General features: G+C 34.0%; 1 protein-coding gene across 22 annotated transcripts in view; it reads left to right on the forward strand.

Moving 5' to 3' along the window:
- The window catches only part of MPDZ (multiple PDZ domain crumbs cell polarity complex component), a 180,127-nt gene that overhangs the window by 97,392 nt on the left and 64,108 nt on the right, over nucleotides 1-18,627 (forward strand). For all 22 annotated transcript variants that reach the window (XM_063649516.1, XM_063649522.1, XM_063649524.1 and 19 more), the window contains 4 exons: nucleotides 2,038-2,154; nucleotides 4,836-5,000; nucleotides 11,998-12,279; nucleotides 12,537-12,660. In XM_063649516.1, the coding sequence (XP_063505586.1) occupies nucleotides 2,038-2,154; nucleotides 4,836-5,000; nucleotides 11,998-12,279; nucleotides 12,537-12,660 (688 nt within the window). The remainder of the gene's footprint in view (nucleotides 1-2,037; nucleotides 2,155-4,835; nucleotides 5,001-11,997; nucleotides 12,280-12,536; nucleotides 12,661-18,627) is intronic.

Raw genomic sequence — 18,627 nt, forward strand, 5'->3', positions numbered from 1 at the left:
TGCTGGGACTACAGCCATGACCATGCCTGGCTAATTTTTGTATTTTTAGTGGAGACGGAGTTTCACCATGTTGGCCAGGCTGGTCTCGAACTCCTTACCACAAGTGATCCCCCCACCTCAGCCTTCCAAAGTGCTAGGAATACAGGTGTGAGCCACCACGCCCAGCCTTGACATTTTATATTTGATAATAAGGTCACGATTAATGCAAAATCAAATATTTTCAAATGAATATGGCTTACAATATCTATACCAATGTAGTGGGGTATTAAAAAAATTAATAGCATTAACTAACAATAAAATCTTTAATCACAGTGGGATAAAGTAGAATCTCTGTCAGAGTGGCTTCAAGTTGCTAAATTCAGTTGACTTCAACACATTTGCTGTCTAATTACTGCAGAGCAGGAAATTAAACTTTCCAAAATGGGTTCATCAGTTTGTGGCTCTCCTGGCAGGGAATAGCTCCCAAATCATAAATTACTGTAATAATAGAAACAACTTTATGAATCCGTGCTACATAAAGCAGTATGTTATATTAAATGTAGTGATTGCAACATGGCACTTATCATTGTATTGCAGTTAAATATTAGAGATGTTCTCAATATTTGTGGGTTTTTTTCCAGTACATGAATATATAGTTTGAAGTGAAAAGGCAGATACACGTTTTCTTAAGAAAATGCAAACACATATAGTTTCATAAGTAGCAATATGGGTTTTGTTGATTTTTGTGAAAGAATTTGTTAAAACGGTAAGCTTTGTTAATGTATTTTAAGTGCCAAAGTTTTATGCACCACCTTTTAGTCCACAAAGAATTTCAGTAGCCTATTAAAATATATTTATGAAAAAAGAGAAAGAGGAGGGCAGGATGATTGAAGAATATGTTAATCCAATCTGAAATCGAACCCGGCTTGTAAAAATTATGACAAAAGAGCACTATGGATGGGAATGTAATAATAAAGATAGGCTATCAGGGACTCTACCTATTTATTAAGATTGGATTATACATTTGGTTCTGGTCTTTCTGTTGGACAGAGAGAAATGGCAAACATGACTCAACATACCTTTTACTTTTACTGTCCTTAAGATGAAACCGTACCAGTTATTCAGAAGCAGTCTTTTTTTTTTTTTTTCTGTATAGTTCCAAAATAAATTTCTTTTATGACGGTATTTGATATTTTAAATTCAGTATGCATTGCAACATATGATAAATACCTCTACTTCCCAAAGTGAGGCTTAATAAATATTAAACTCACATGTATGGGCAAAGAAGAAAAACAGTTTTTTACCCCCTATAATGCTTCTTCTGTATGTTTTGCTGATGCCAGGTGATGTAGGCAGGCTGATTATCTAAATATTTTAGCCCATTTCATCTGAGAGTGGAATAAATATGTTAGCTTTTCTGTCAGTGTGACCAAGTTTGTGATATAATATCTCTAAACTGCAAATTAAGCAGACTGTGGACATGTAGAGATTTGATTTTTGTTTTGTTTTATAAGCCATGCTAAATTGAATTCCCATAGAGTTCACTAACATTTCTTTTCAAGTAAATTGGATTCTTTAAAATAATATTCTTGTAAGGGATGACAGAAGTTGATATTTCTTTTTAATATTTTGTTTTTCTGCAACTTCTTTTATTTCTTAATACCTAAAAGTTGCTTCATTTCTATATTAGGAAGTCATTGTTTGACCAGAATATTTTGCAGATAAAAATAACCGGAAGATTATTAGAATATTAAAAAAATCATTCATTTTAAAAAAAATCTTGTAAGAAGAATGAAAAATTAGTAGAAAGGGATTCTCATCCAACAGGTGATTTTTATATTAGAGTAAATAATCCTCATTGTGTCTTGTCAAATGAATGTCAAATATGAATATCAGATTGCATACTTACCATTCTATGTTGAAGTCATATCGTTTGAAAACTTTACAATTTCTTTCTCTTCCCGCCCCCCTCACTTTTCCTACCTTTACTCTTCTTTTCCATTTTCTTTCTTCTTTGCTGTTCTCTCTCTTTTCCATGAATACCATTTTTCCCTGCAGCTTTCACCAGAAGAAGGTTATGTTTCTGCTAAGGAGGATTCCTTTCTTTACCCACCACACTCCTGTGAGGAAGAAGGGCTGGCTGACAAACCCCTCTTCAGGGCTGACTTGGCTCTGGTTAGTGGCTATGACTTATCAAGCTTTCTTTCAGAAACCTGATGTGTCTTACTTTGCCTTTCAAAATATTCTGAAGAAGTCTATCATATTCTTTGTTCATTATTATATTTGGAAAGATAAACGTGTTTTCTCCAACTTAATTCTCACAATTGAAAATGGGAAGAAAAACCATAATAAATATGGAAAACATTTGTGAGGAAAACTTAATTAACATTGCATTGTAGCAGTATGTAGAATTAATCTTTGTGCCATATCTAAAGTTGGTGGAGCATTTGTTTGCTCCAATTTCATGCTTAAATATCTCTAGGCATTCTTTAACTGTGCTCAATATTCAGTCATAAATCACTGTTTTGGCTATATTTAATGAGGTAATAGGTATCTTTTTTCCATTAGGTATTAATAGTGTGAAAATCATATAAATTTGTTCAGTTATTAAGAACACCACAGTTTTAAGGAAAGGTAAACCCCATGTTTTCTATAAATACATATATGTAAATATACTGATTTACCAGAAAAATTATAAATTAAAATTTTATTTCTGTTTGATGTTTAAAATAGTATCCATTGGAATAAAAGTATTTGGAGCCACTCTGCCCTTAAGAAACTTTTTTCTGGTAGAGGGTACAATGCTATATCAATAACTAAAGGATAAAACTAAATACCAGGCATAAATATACATATGACATTTACTCAATATAAATACAACAAATTGTACATCCTGTTCACGTTACCCCTACTATTAGAGCTACGTTCCTTACTCAACGTTTTTTGTGGGGCAAACATTGTGCACTGTTGCTAAAAAGGAATATACTTGCTTTTTAAATACTTGTTTTAGTTTCATTAGACTGGAGAAAGGTTTAAAACCTGTTAAATTCTTCATTATCTGTTTATAACTGTGCACATCTTACTTTAAAACAGAGTGAATTATTTCTTTGACTATATATACATTTTGCTGATTCTAATTTTGAGGGAGACAATTCCTTTTGCTAATATTTTTAAATTGCAAGCTCTTGAAATAGCCATTTGAAAAGTTTTGGTATATGTTACAATAAATGCAATAATTTCACACTGTAATACTTAACATACCAGGTAACTTATGGCCCTGCTCTCCGTGGGTATTATGTTAGCACTTCAAAGCTAGATAGCTTAGTATATACAACGAATTACATACAGTACTGTGGTGTAAATAGTACTCAGCCATAGCAAATACTTTTTGAAATGTCGCAGGATACAAATACTATATATGATTATTTCTAGACTACCCGACAAAATAGTATTCTCTCTAGCGTTTACATGGCTTCCTTGAACCTCCTTAAATGGATACCAATCAAAAGGAAGATTAGTTCCACTTTTATGTGAGCTTGGCATCTTATAATGGTAATATGCATCCTGGGTCTTCTCCTTAGCCAGCTAAGTAGTCTTGGACTGGCCACTCAGTTTCTTTGAGTCTCAGTGTTTTATCTCTACAGTAAATAAATGAATTGATTGTTAATATCTCTACTAAGATCCTAAGATATCAGCAATATACATACAAATTATATTGAGGTATTCTTTCATTAATGTTACTTAAATATGTATTGTAATCTATGACACAAGGCTTAGTTAATACTATCTAGATTGTTGTATGTTATGTATATTTGTAAGGGTAAACCTCCACATAGTGACTCACTAGTGAATTTGAACATGTATTTAAAATATGTTGTCAGGCCTATGAAATATATTTGAAGAGAAAATCACTTCAAAATGGCCCACAGGTAATTTTAGTAGTTTTTTGTAAGAATGTGACCTGATATAATGTTATAATTCTTCTGACTTCTCCTGGGTAAGCAGTAAGTTGAAATTACAAAAAAAATAGAACATATGGAATTTTGCCAAGATAGACAGAAAATGCTGGTAATATCAGTGAAAGGTAGTATATATGTCAGTTCTGCCTATTCTCAGGTATGACTTGGAGTGAATTGCAAAAAGAACTTCAAGCTCATCATAATTTAAATATTAATCTTGGTTCTGTGACAGAAGACAGCAATAGGATTATTAGAGAACATGTAGTGAAATTCTCTATCTCACTCTTTATGAGTTTTCTAACAATTTTATAACTTAAAGCTTCACCATAACCAGATCATAATTAGGCCCCTTGTTTGTTAGTATAATTTTAGCATGAAATCACAGATTTTCTTTTTGGTTTCTGCTACTTGAATGGTTTTAAAATCTAGTTCAAGATAATTTAAACAAAATATATAGTTTTAGTGTGGCTTACAAATATATAATTGCCTAGCTGCCTCGTTGAATAACAGTTTATTTTAGTTGACTAGGAAAAATTATGACACAATTTTATTATAAAATTGTAAGAGTTGGGCATGGGAACTGGAAGAAAGTAAATATTTTTCTTAACTATGGAACTGTTTAAACTTAGACTTGATCCAGGCCCTTTGTTAATTGTTGCCTTTAGCCCTTTTATTGATGAAATAAAATAACCTTGTATGCCAGCACTTTCTGCTGTAGGTGGGCTATTTATCCTTGTTCTGCTGCATTAGCAGTGTCTGATGACGGTGAAGAGGGCATATAGAAAATATAATAGATAAAAGAATGATACCAGTTTGCCTTTTAGTCTCAAGTGGAGGTTGTTTGTCATATATGTAATAGAACACAATTCCCAACTGATATTATTGTTTTGTTTCTAGGTGGGCACAAATGATGCTGACTTAGATGAATCCACATTTGAGTCTCAATACTCTCCTGAAAATGACAGCATCTACTCTACTCAAGCCTCTATTTTATCTCTTCATGGCAGTTCTTGTGGTGATGGCCTGAACTATGGTTCTTCCCTTCCATCATCTCCTCCTAAGGTACAAAGGAAAAGCCAATTTTTCTTTTATAGGAAAGTCTTGTGTGTAATTTTCCAGAGGTCAGTCCTTATGGGGAGTTGTGGGAATAATATTTTGGAGACATTATGTTTCTCCAGTTGTGGATTCATTATTGAATTAAAGTACAATTTCATTTAGTTAATGTTGGTTGGATAGCTTTCAGATTACTAGAAACTATTTAAATTTAGTGTCTGAGAATGATAGACACAGAGGCTCAAACTTTGATTAGGGTTTGCATGTCAGAAAGAAAAATTTAACATCATATATTTCTCAAGTTGTGTTTTTAGCCGTGTCTACTTTGGAAAAATTACAAGAATAACTTTATTTTCTTAATGGTTTTAAAACTGACTTCTATGCAGAGTTGGATAGTAAAATATTTCTTGCATTAATTTAACATTTACTAGCTAAGTTAAACTTAATGCTGTCATATGTTTTTATACAAAATGATGCCAAAGAATACTTTACATAAAAAATCACAGTGAATGGTAAATTATGTTTATGTCACTGGATGTGAATGAAGAATTTAGTCACTATTTGACATATCTGTGCCATTTATATTTTAGAAATAGATTATTGGCATAAATGCCCCAACTCTATTCATTTTCTTGGTGACATACTCTATAATGTTCAATAAGTAGTACTTTAAAATGTATCCAATGTTTTGGGTGTGAAATGGTGTCTTACTATTTTAATTTGGATTTCCTGATTACTAGTGAGAATGAATGTTTTTTTCATAATATTGGCCATTTGTTTTTCACTTTTCATCAAAGATCTCTTCATATCTTTTGGCCATTTTGTATTGGATTGCTCATTTTTCTTTTGATTCTTTGCAGTTGTTTTTTGGAAATTGATATGCAAAGCAATTCAACATATATTTTTTATGAATATCTGTGTACATGTGTGTAGTAAAATCTAAAAATGTGTTGGCAGGATACTTCTCAACTTCAAAAAAGAAGTTATCCTTGGAGAAAAAAGGAAGTGTGGGAATTTAGCTATGTGTCTAATACATTATAACATATTATGAAGAAAGAGAGATTGATGAAAATATGGCAGAATGTTTGTATCTATTAAATCATGGCAAAGAGTTCATATATGAATATATTTTCTTTATTTTTCTATATTGGAAATATACCATAAACATACATTTAAAATTAAGTTGAAAAGACTGGACAATTTTTTTTTAATGTATGAAATATGTATTTTCTGCATAAATTGAATTCAGTGTGAAGGGGTATTTATGAATAAGTTGGAAAGTAGAATTTCCATAGGTCTAGCACGTTTTCCTCCTTTCCTGATTAACAGGTTTTTTGGCCAGAACGTTTTCAAAGCATTTTCTTTTATGTTCAAGGTGCACCTGTTATCCTTGCAAATGATGCTGGGCAATCTCCTTGAATTGATTTGCAAGGTATAATCTTGAGTGGAGCAGCTGCTCCTCTCTCACCACACCTGAGACTGTCTGTCTGGCTGTGTCCTGTCTGGAATGTGTTCTGGAATGTGTTCAGTCTTTACTGGCCTCAGGGCTGGAAGCTGAGTTCATCTCCTGATGGAATCTCCTAATCCACAGCATAGCACACGTCTTCTTGCCAGTGGACAGATTGCATTGTTTAACTTAGTAATTGTTACTTAAAGGGATTACACAATCTGCATACTGAGAAGCGTATATTTTACAGGGCAAATGCTGGCTGTATGCAGCACAACATATTGGCTTACTGAAGTCTGTTTGCCTCCTTTTTTATTTATTTATTTTTTTTTCCCCAAGCAGTTTACTCTTTTGTTGAAGCAAATTTTGGCAAGCTCGTTTATCAACTGAAATACTTAAACTACAAAACAACAACGAAGACATTAATGAGGGTGTTTTAAAACACATTGTGAAACTCCTGTGTGCTCTTAGTTTTCTTAGAAAGTAGGACTGTTCCTGCATTGTGGTAAAATCTCTGCAACATTTTATATTTTTGGTGACAACTTTCTAATACCTAGACTTTTACTAAAAATTTTTATGTAAATAAAATAAATATATAATGTGCTCTTCCTGTTTCTTTGCAACAAATTTATATTAAAAAGACACGATGGTGATTTGTTATGGAATTTACAATTGACAATTTTTCTTAAAAGTGAGCGTACTTAAAGGCTTTTTAATTCATAAAGTAATACTGTATAGTATATGATTTTTAAGAAAAACAAAGATGCCCCTGTCCTGATTTGAAAGAAGGATTAAAATAGAATGTGAGGATCTCAGAATGTGAGGATGGATTTTTGACTTTGCTAAATATGTGATCATCTTGTAGCCTTAAATAGCAACGGGGTATGAACAAATAATTTTACCTGTCTCTTCCCCTTGATGGTCTTTTGGCCTTCGTCAGGTATACTACCAGAAGTGATCAGTGCTAATCACCTACAGCACAGACTCTTCATAGAGGGAGGCCTCGCTCTTCAGGGCAGCCTAAACACCAAAGGACTGTAGCCATACGTTGGGGCTCTTCCTCACAAAATTATCTAATTTGGGGGTCCATTCTGCTTTACTTTTTTAAAAGAGTATGTGTTTGCTTAATTTGGTTAGTTACCATGTAAAGATTTACGGGAAATAACCATTACTCAAGAACCTGAAAAATATACCTGCCTCTATGGCATTTGGCTTAATAGAGGCAGGTCATTGAAATATAGATTTTAAGAGCAACATGGCTCTAGCCGTGTTTTTCCCTTCTTATTATTTTAAGTTTGATTTCTTTGGTTAATCATTTTACTCCTTTTCCCTTGTTACCTCCAAAGATATGACAAAATGCAGAAATAATTGGTTTTTAAATTTGCAGACTTTTGTTTAAAATTGTAACATGGTTTTTAGAACATTTTTTTTCCTATTTTGATTTAAAAATACAATGGATAAAGATTTAATATCTATTCAAGTTTCCCCTTCTACTCCTTATTCACACCTTTACACCCTGCCCTCCCATGTGCACTCATACTCTTATTCTCTCCAGTGATGATATTGTTACCAATGTAGTGTCTATCCTTCGTTCTTGAATATCAGTTCTGCCAGGAATTACTTTTTATTCTAATGCAGGTTGAACTTGATGTCTATCAAGATAGGAACCCTTTTGCACCTTGTACGTCAACTCAACTAATGGATTTAATGATATTTTTTAGTAGTCTGAACATTCTTACAAATTATTACTTAGTGTCATTGTCTAGCATAAAATATTATTGCCTTCACATCCATGTTTAGATGTTGATACTATTTCTTATTGTTTTTTTGCAGATGGGGTTAGAATAAAAAACTAAATTACTCTAATCAAAATGATGAGAGTGACTGTGAGAGTCTTAGTGACAACATTGCAGGCTCTCAAAGGTATAAAAGATGTTGCCTTTTTCCTTAGTAGGATCAGTGTCAAAACAATAAAGGAAGTGTACCTCATCTCAGAAAGAGTGGGAGAAGGACAGTTGGAGCAGCTGTGGTTGCAGTATATTTTTTAAAAGTATAATAAGGATTCTCTGGTAGACTGCTTATTGAAGAAAAGCAGGTTATGGCTATTAAATGCTCGTGTATTTAGTTAGTTTTTGTAAATATATTATCTGGGTAAATAATATGCCCAAGTCTAACCTTAATTTATGCATTGTTCTTAAGAAATAGAACTTTTAAAAAGTACGTTTGACATTTTAATTTAACCTTTTTCTAATTTTTTGCTGAGGACAAGAATATATCAAGTGAAGTCACATATTAATATAGACTTTTGAAAGACTTCACTTTAGATATCAAGTTGCACTGGGAAATTGTGGTTATTTTTGTACATCTTATGAGGGAAGAACTGTTTTTCTTTTAGATCCATAAGACTTTTAAAAATAAAACTGAGTTGGTTGTTGAGCAACCAGAAACGTTTCTGAAGTGGGCGTATGTTGTCTACTGTGTTGATTAGCTCTTTCTTTTCTGTGTGTCTGTGTTAACTCCTTCATGAATAATGCATGGGACTGTTATACCATTTACAGTACACCCCAGCTAACAAGGGCGACTTGACCTCTTTTGCTAATGAAAAGCAATTTTGATTGTTATCTTTGAGGCATGGGGGAGATGATTTACTAATTATTATAATCAATTTAGTAATATGGAAGCTAACCAGTTCTGTAGTAAGTACGTTATTATTTTTCCTAAGAATAAAATTATCAAAGTTGGGTGAGGGAGCCAATAGGTTATTGTTTAGATCCTGGGAGTGTGGAGGATGATACCTTCCTGTCATTTGTTTCTGAAGATACTACAGATGTTAATTGTTTATGTGATATTTCCACTTGCCTCAATTCTTTGTACTAGGAATATCTGATAATTCTAGAGAGATAATAAGTCGCATTCAAGGAAAGGAGTGTAATAAATTGTGTTGGAGCAATTAATTACCCATTTAAAAAAAAGTGACAGACCCATATCTCACATCATACCCTGAAATAAATCTAGATGGTTAAAATCTAAAAGAAAGCATTTATAAAAGAGGAAAAGTACTAGAAAGCATTTCATTTACTTTGTGTGGAAGGACTTATTAAGTAATATATAAAACGCAAAAGCACAAAAAAAGACACGTTTGGTTGCAGAAATAATTTAACTTCTGCACGACAAAATATTACCTGTACAAACTAAAGGACAAGTGACAGACTGGGAGAATATTTGCAGTGTATATCACAAAGACTTTATATTCAGACTGTGCCAATGACAAGAAGAATGTCTGTTCTTCACCATAAATACCTGTAAATGCCTATTAAAATAGTTTTCTCTTGGGGCTCCTGTGAATCCAGATCAATTAATGTCATACGTTTTATGCTCTTGATCTCTTCATAAATAGGAACTTTAAAGTGATTAGAACTGAATTGCATTTTAAGTGAAATTTGAAACTATGAGTTATTTGCTTCTATATGTAATTTGAACTTAGAGAAAAATTGGATAAAGAATATGAAGAGAGTGTTAACAGAAGAAATACAAATGGCTTATCCTTGATAATTGTCAGGAACACACATAGTAATACACTAATGAATGTATTTCTTACAAATCAGATTGCCAAACTAATCTAGGGCTGGCAAGATTCATTAACAGGTATTCCCATATTTTCCTTCTGTAAGAGAAAATTGGAAGACAAGTTAGCAGTATGTACCAATTTTTTTTTTTTTTTTTTTTTTTGAGATGCAGTCTCACTCTGTCACCCAGGCTGGAGTGCAGTGGCGCGATCTGGGCTAACTGCAAGCTCTACCTCCTGGGTTCACGCCATTCTCCTGCCTCAGCCTCCTGAGTAGCTGGGACTACAGGTGCCAGCCACCACACCTGGCTAATTTTTTTGTATTTTTAGTGGCTCAAGCCTGTAATCCCAACACTTTGGGAGGCCGAGGCAGGCAGATCACGAGGTCAGGAGATGAAGACCATCACGGTGAGACCCCGTCTCTACTAAAAATACGTACCAACATTTTAAGTGTGCATATCATTTGACCAGCCATTGAAATTCTAGTGGTTCATAGTGAATATATCTTCACACATATGGACAAAGATGTAGAATATAAATAACAGCAGTAGCTAACAATTATTGGTCATTTTCTATTAAGTCAGGCCTGTTTTTAGTACTTTGTGGATATGAATACTCTCTGTCCTCCCAACAGTCCTGTATTAGTTTCTATTAATTTCCCCAATTAGGCATAGTGTTTAGGTAACTTGTCAAAGCTCTAACATTTAATTAGTGTTGAGCCAGGATTTGAACTCAGGCATCCTGGTTCACAGTCTACACACCACTGTCTTTCATACTTAGGAATAACTTACAGCCATAAGAAGATCGAAGTTGACTTGTTTTTAAACTGACATGGAAATTTCTCACATCAAGATGAAAAGATACTGCAAAAAAAGTAAAAGTGCTATTTATTGTATGGCTGTGTTTAGTTTTTAAAAATATATATGTATATCTGCTTGTATGTGTGTGTGCATGTGTTCTTATATGTATATATTATGCAAATGCATTAAAAATTTGATGGATAAACACCTAACTGCTGCCAGCCATTTTTACTGGGGAAGGGAATGGAAGTAGAAGCCGTAGCAAAGACTCTTCATATTGTATTCTATATGCATACACAGTATATGTCTGTATCTTGAATCCTTTATGCAATAGTATGTTCATATGCTACTTTTATACATTGAAACTATCGATGAAAGAATTGAAGGGAAAACTGACATGTTTATTCAACAGCAGTTTATGAAGCAACTGCTTTCCCAAAGCACTCAAGTGATACAATATATCTGTTGTAAGTAGATACACATATTTATATAGAACTCTACATTTAGAGTTTCAGAGGATTGTAGAAATTATATAAAGAGAGGTTCTGTGATATACAAGTTGTTAATAACAGAGCCTGGATTTAGAGCCTACATTTTATGACAACCCATCTTATTATTCCTTCTGTTATATCTTACAGAATATTTATGCAAATTTTTCCTACGATAATTTGAATTGTAAAACTTTCTATTCTTCTCCATAAATACTTATAAATGCCTATCAAAATAATTTTCTCTTGGAGGCCCTTGTGAGTCCGAATCAATTAATGTCATACTTTTTATGTCCTTGAGCTCATAATAAATAGGAACTTCAGACTCATGGGAAACAAACTACACTTTAAGTGAGATTTGGAAGTATGCTATTTGCTCTTCTATGTAATTTGAACTCTGAATAATTTTATTTGTAAATAGAACATAGTATATCTAAATGATCTTATGTACAGTATCTTGTACAAGTATAACTCAGTAGAACGTGAGATGTATGACTTTCAGGAAATGTATTTAAAAGCATTTATGAAAATAAAGATATGCAGAAAATCTGCTAAGTGAAGAATTGTGTTAACGCTTTTTGAGTAATAAATAATTGTTATGTTTTACATTTCACTAAATAGTTGTTCATTAAGAAGTGATGTTATATATTGATATAATTCTGGTCACATTTTTCATGTTTTGTTGTTGTTGTTTTTTAACTACCAGGATATTATTGAAAATTCTTGTGATCCCGTACTTGATCTGCATATGTCTCTGGAGGAACTATATACCCAGAACCTCCTGCAAAGACAGGATGAGAATACACCTTCGGTGGACATAAGTATGGGGCCTGCTTCTGGCTTTACTATAAATGACTACACACCTGCAAATGCTATTGAACAACAATATGAATGTGAAAACACAATAGTGTGGACTGAATCTCATTTACCAAGTGAAGTTATATCAAGTGCAGAACTTCCTTCTGTGCTACCCGATTCAGCTGGAAAGGTAATATTTTAAAGATACGGTTTGTGTTTTATGATGAGGTAGGGAATAGTGAAGGATTATTCTGGCTAATCTCTTCATTTGGAATGAGTGCTTCTTGACACTAAGATTTTCAGAAAGCAACCTATGAACTTGTTTTGGTTGCAGGTTCTTGCAAAATAAAGCACAATCAATTAGAGAACATGCGTGATGTTGAAATCACACTCCAAAGTCTAGTTTCCTTTTCCATGTGACTTGTGACTTCTTTTTCTTTCTTAAAGGGCTCTGAGTACCTGCTTGAACAGAGCTCCCTGGCCTCTAATGCTGAGTGTGTGATGCTTCAAAATGTATCTAAAGAATCTTTTGAAAGGACTATTAATATAGCAAAAGGCAATTCTAGCCTAGGTAAGTTTCTCATTTTCCTCATATACCTGCTCCTCAACCCCCTTGACAAGGGGAAATATTGAACATGGTAAATTTCAATATTTTTTTGCTGTAGATAAGAGAACAGATGGTAGAAATTTTCCTGTAGTTTTCATGGTTTTTATTTCTATGTCCTCATTATTTTTTTGAAATGGTTTACAGGTTTGTTTACTTCATATGAGCAGAAATCCCTCATTCTCTTAATTACTTCAGAGTATTCACAAGCCTCATTTACATTCAGTAAAAGATATATGAATTGTTTGTGTATGAAACAGCAAATCAGAAAAGGAATTCTTAGAAAATGAAAACTCAGCAATTTGGAATTCTAAATTCTTTGGAAAAGTAAATTATTAGTTTCTTTGAATGTACCAGTGATGTATAAGTCAGTTTGTATTTAATTTCTTTCACTCACTGAAAGAAAGACTAAAAAGACAACCAGGTGTGCCACCACCAAAATGTAAATGTGAGTTATTCAGTAGGACTTCCCAGGTGGCAGGATTTTTGTGTCCTATTTTAACCACAGAACTCTCTGAATTGGGCAAAGAAGACTTTCTGTAGAAATATCCTAATTACAATAGCTAAAACTGTGTTGAGGCAGAGCACATTTGTTCTCTCATTGAGTTATACAGTCATGTGACTCAGCCCTGTCTTTCTTGATAAATAGGATGGTAGATGAGTTGCTCTGAGTGTCCAAATGCAGCCCAGGACTCTCTGGTTAATTCAGTATCAGAGATCCTTTTCCTTCTGTGAAGTAACCAACCACTACCCGTTACACTGACATCTTATGGCAGGGTCTTGTTTCCTTGTTAAGTTTTGAGATTTGGCAGAGGAATCCAGCAGTGCTTACTTGATGAGTGGGATTTCAGCCTTGGTCTCCAAGATTTTTTTCCATTTGATGGTGGCGGGGTACTACCAACAGCAGTTAACAGAGAATTGTAGCAGATAGTATTTGTGTTGTTGTAATATTTCTTATATACATTATGTTTAATAGGATGATACAAAGTTTGAACTGCAGAACTTTCCATAACTCATTATAAGACAGATATCTAAGCCATGCCAGAATTATTTCATTGGCTAATTTAGTATTTCTGATGCCATGTTACTCAAAATATTAGTTCTGTAGGATGTTAATAGGAATTATAAATGAGTTCCAAGTTTAAAAGTTTGGGATGAGATAAATTTAAGAAGATGGGTTTCTTTTTACATCTCAATATCTTTTATACTCCAGTGTGCATTGTGAATCACTAAGAGATTATCAAATGTAGCATTTTTCACATTTAATTGGCCATAGAACCCATTTTTCTTTAATAATTGATAAGGCAGAGATTTTGCAAAGCCTATTTGAGAACTATTATTCTAGTGTATTTACTCAACTAGCAAACATTTATTTTAATACTATATCCACTATGCATAGACACCGTAATATCACTGTTCTTAACACAAGTTTAAAAGAGTAGGCTAATTGACATTTAAAATCCTAAAGGCATTAAAATATTGTACATGCTATGATAGATACTTACAGAGAACATTAAAGGCTTAAAAGAGGGAATAACTAATCCCTACTCTCCAAGTGTGGAGAACTTTAGAATGGTTTCAGAAAAGAGGAGATGTATGATTTATGTCTAAAAAGAGGAGATTTTTACCACATAGTTGAGAAATTTGAAAAAGATGAAAGCTGCTTAGAAGTAAGGCAGAGAGACATGAAATGTTACTGAAACTGGTTCGGTATGGATGAAGTGTGGTATGATGACCGGCAAAGTCAGAGTTGGAACTAAAGGAATGATAAATGGGAGACAACTGCTGGATGGGTTTGTGTGTAGGACACAGAACTGCTGCTGCAGCCATCTACTGCCTTATGCTTCATGTAGGCAGCAGGAGCTAAGGGTAGAAGAGTGACCTGAGCAGATTTGTGTTTTAAGAAGAGCATTCAGCTTAGGTTGGTGAAGCAGTTAGGAGGCTCTTGTAAGAGCCATGGTTTGGGTACATCAGATTTTGCAATCTGGCTATTTGGATTGCTTACCAATTTTTTTTTTTTTTTTTTTGAGAGAGAGTTTCGCTTTATTGCCCAGGCTGCAGTGCAGTGGCATGATCTCGGCTAACTGCAACTTCCATCTCCCGAGTTCAAGCAATTCTCATCCCTCTCAGCCTCCTGAGTAGCTGGGATTACAGGCCTCTGCCACCATGCCCAGCTGATTTTTTGTGTTTTAGTAGAGATGGGATTTCACCATGTTGCCCAGCTTGGTCTTGGACTCCTGAGCTCAGGCAGTCCGCCCATCTCGGCCTCCCAAAGTGCTAGGATTACAGGCACGAGCCACCCTGCCCGGCCTGCTTACCAATTTTTAATTAATTGTGAGAATGCTGAATTTTGTCAAAGCATTTCTTCATCTATTGGGGAGATTATATGGATTTTCTTATTTATTCTGCTAATATGTCAAGATACATTGATTTTTTTTTAATTGTAAAATAGCATAAAATTGACCATTTTCATCATTTTTACGAGTACATTTCTGTGGCATAAGTGCACTCACATTGTTGGTGTAGCCATCATCACCATCCATCTCCAGAACGTTTTTTGGGTTCCCCAATTGAAACGCTGTATCCATTAAACAATCATTCCCCATTGCTCTCTCTACCAGTCCCCTGTCAACTACCATTCATTTTTCTGTCTCTATGAATTTGATGAAATGCTTCATGTAGGTGAAATCATACAATATTTGTCCATATTTGACTGGGTATAATGTCTTTTAGGTTCATCCATGTTGTGGCATGTGTCAGAATTTCCTTTTTAAGGCTGAATAATATTCCATTGTATGCATACACTATACTTTATTTATTCATCTATTGATGGACACTTGAGTTGCTTCCACCTTAGTTTTTAAGTTTTGATATAAAATATACTAGGTTAATTAAGTTATTGGAAGAAAACAGTGAAAGGTAGAAGTGTCCTTCCTTCCCATCACATCTAGAAACCCATTTAAACCTCCCTCAACAGCCTGACTTTAAAATTAAAGTATAAAAGAGCCCTGTCATTTTTTTAGTGAAAGTAAAACATTTGGCTGGGCGCGGTGGCTCACATCTGTAATCCCAGCACTTTGGGAGGCTAAGGCGAGTGGATCACCTGAGGTCAGGAGTTCAAGACCAGCCTGCCCAACATGGCGAAACTCTGTCTCTACTGAAAATACAAAAAATTAGCTGGGCGTGGTGGTGGGCACCTGTAATCCCAGCTACTCAGGAGGCTGAGGCAGGAGAATCCCTTGAACTCGGGAGGTGGAGGTTGCAGTGAGCCGAGATCGTGCCACTACACTCCAGCCTAGGTGACAAGAGCAAAACTTCATCTCAAAAAAAAAAAAAAAAGTAAGACATTTAATTGTGAAATCACAGCACCATTAGTTTACCATTCACACTGTAATATAAAAGTGTAAATCACAATTAGTTTAACTTTTCTGCTTCATTTCCATTATTGATATGCCCAATGTGTTTATAGGGCTTTCTCCCTGGCTTTTTGATTTCCTGGGACCCAGTGAGGTTCCTCTGGCATTTTGGAGTTAAAATTTACTGCATGCCAAGGCAAGAACATTACATTACTCTGTTACCTCATTTGACAGGAGATGCTCAATGTTCAGATTTCTGTAGCACTTCGAATAACTAAATGTAAAGGAATCTTGAAAAATCTATGTAAATACTAAAGCATTAAATTAAGCTTTAGTGTAGGAAGGTTTTGGCTGTATAACTTAAAGTAACAAAAAGTGTGATAAATAGTATGTTAGGAAGTCTAAATAGAGGCTGGGTTTGTGCTGGTGGAAAAGTATATTATGAAGAGGTCTGTGAATGAGCTCATTTTCTTAGATTCATAGTCTCCCCTTAATCAGCTATATACGGTTGTTTGCAGTTTTAGCTTTGTGGCTAATTTGTTTCTTTGTCTAATGATGACCAGAAGAAGTTATTAATAAATGACAGGTTTCTGTAAAAACTGTCATAATCCATTGTTTTGATTTCATGAATCATTTGGGTTTTTGAATTTTGTTAAATTTAGAGTGAAAATATATACAGAAATACAGATACATTAATAAATATACACGTGCATATAGTGACCTTTAAAAAATTCTAATCTTGATGCTTTTTGATAAGTCTGTAGTCCCTTGGTTAATGATATGGTGTTTGGACTTGAAGGTAAAAAACGAGGTTCTTCAGTGGAAAAGAAAGGAAGTCTTATCTTCCCTTCACTGATTAGATACAGAAACATAGACAGACTCAGGAATTTCTCTGAAATTACTCAAACCTTAAAGAGGTAGAGTCAGAACTCAAACCTGTCTGTCTCTGATTTTCACATACACCGTACAATACATTCAGTACTTGAGTTACCCAAGGGCACATTATGATTGTTGTACTAACAGGCTTCATTTTGAAGCTGAATTAAGATTTGCATTTAGTCTTTAGGGAGCAATGTAACCTTGGTTTGGGGGAGAGATGCATTTTAAACATATTTTATGAGTTTTGTTTTGCTTTTAGTTTTGTGACTAAATTTTGTTGTACACTTTGTGTCAGGTATTTTCAAAGTACTATTACATATGTGTTTCTCACTTAATTCTTTAAACAACCCTAAGAGTAGATGTCATCCCTTTTTAGAGATAAGTAAACTGAGGCTCTGTGTGAGGTTAAGTCAGTTGCCCAAGCTTGTGCTGATTGGAAGTGGTGGAATTCAGATTTGTAACCAGTTCTCTATTTCCAAAGCACATGATTTGAGATTTGGGATATTCTTTCATACTTCTTCCAGGAAAAAAATTGAGAGATCTTACAAGTTACAACCAAAATCTAGTTAGTGGAGATTACCTCCAAGTTATTGCACCTTGAAAATTGTCATTTGGTGAAAGGAAAGTATAAGCTCAGCTAACTGATGTTGACTTCTTGGTTTACATGGTTGATGTGACCTGACAGCCTTAATAGCTGAGAGTCATGAGTTAAATATGCTATTAGAAGTGAATTCAGAGATCATGTCAGCCATAGCTCATGATAGGTTCCATGTCTGTGTCTTGCCTTATTGTAGTCTGCATGGTGCTAATAAGAACAAGATGGTAAGTTAGATTCCCAGTGTGATCCACTGAGTTAAATTTTACTTTGTGCTGACACATTTTTATTTTACCAAAGTACAGTTATATTGTGGGTATTGGTGGGAAGGCTGGCTTTAACAGTACAAAATGGAGTACCTTTTGAAAAATTTCAGATTCAGTCTTTTTTCTCACCCGAAATGGTATCTTATTGTTTTATGGTAAGCAGAGGTGTCTTCTTAACAATACACTTAAAAATCGTCAGTATGAGTCTTAACAGAATATTTTAAGTATGTTTAAAAATGTTTTATTTCTATCAGAAAACAGTAAGTAGGAGCCTGAATTGCCCACATCCACATATGAAATATTAGGCTAGAAACATAATCAGAATCATTTTTTAAAATGTTTGAAATATCATATCTAATTTGGTATGAGTCGAATTAATATTTGGAAAGACATCATTTTTTAAATATATAAAAACCTAAAAAGGAATTTGTGACATCTGTCAAAGAAAAGTTTTTATAAATACCCTGGTAGCTTTATATCTCTCCATAGCTTGTTTAATTATATAATTTTGTTTTGGAAGAAACTTTCAACACTTCGTTTTAAGTGAACTTACATTATTTTTGCAAAGTTTCAAATACAATTTTTAAGATTTTATATTTTTCAATGAATAGAATGAGGATAGGATGCAAAGGGAACATTAATTCAGATAGAGTCTGTTGAGAAGGACTTTCTGAGGAAGTGATATTGAAGAGTGAGAGGGAGTTAGCTGTGCAAGAGCTGCAGAAAGAAGGTGTCAGGCAAAGACTTCAAAATGGACAGAGACGAGATGCATTTGTGGCTAGAACTTAGGACATAACACAAAGCAAGGATGCACACTGCAAAGGCCAGTGTACCCGTC

Source organism: Pongo pygmaeus, chromosome 13 (assembly GCF_028885625.2).
Source record: "Pongo pygmaeus isolate AG05252 chromosome 13, NHGRI_mPonPyg2-v2.0_pri, whole genome shotgun sequence".
Lineage (NCBI taxonomy): Eukaryota > Metazoa > Chordata > Mammalia > Primates > Hominidae > Pongo > Pongo pygmaeus.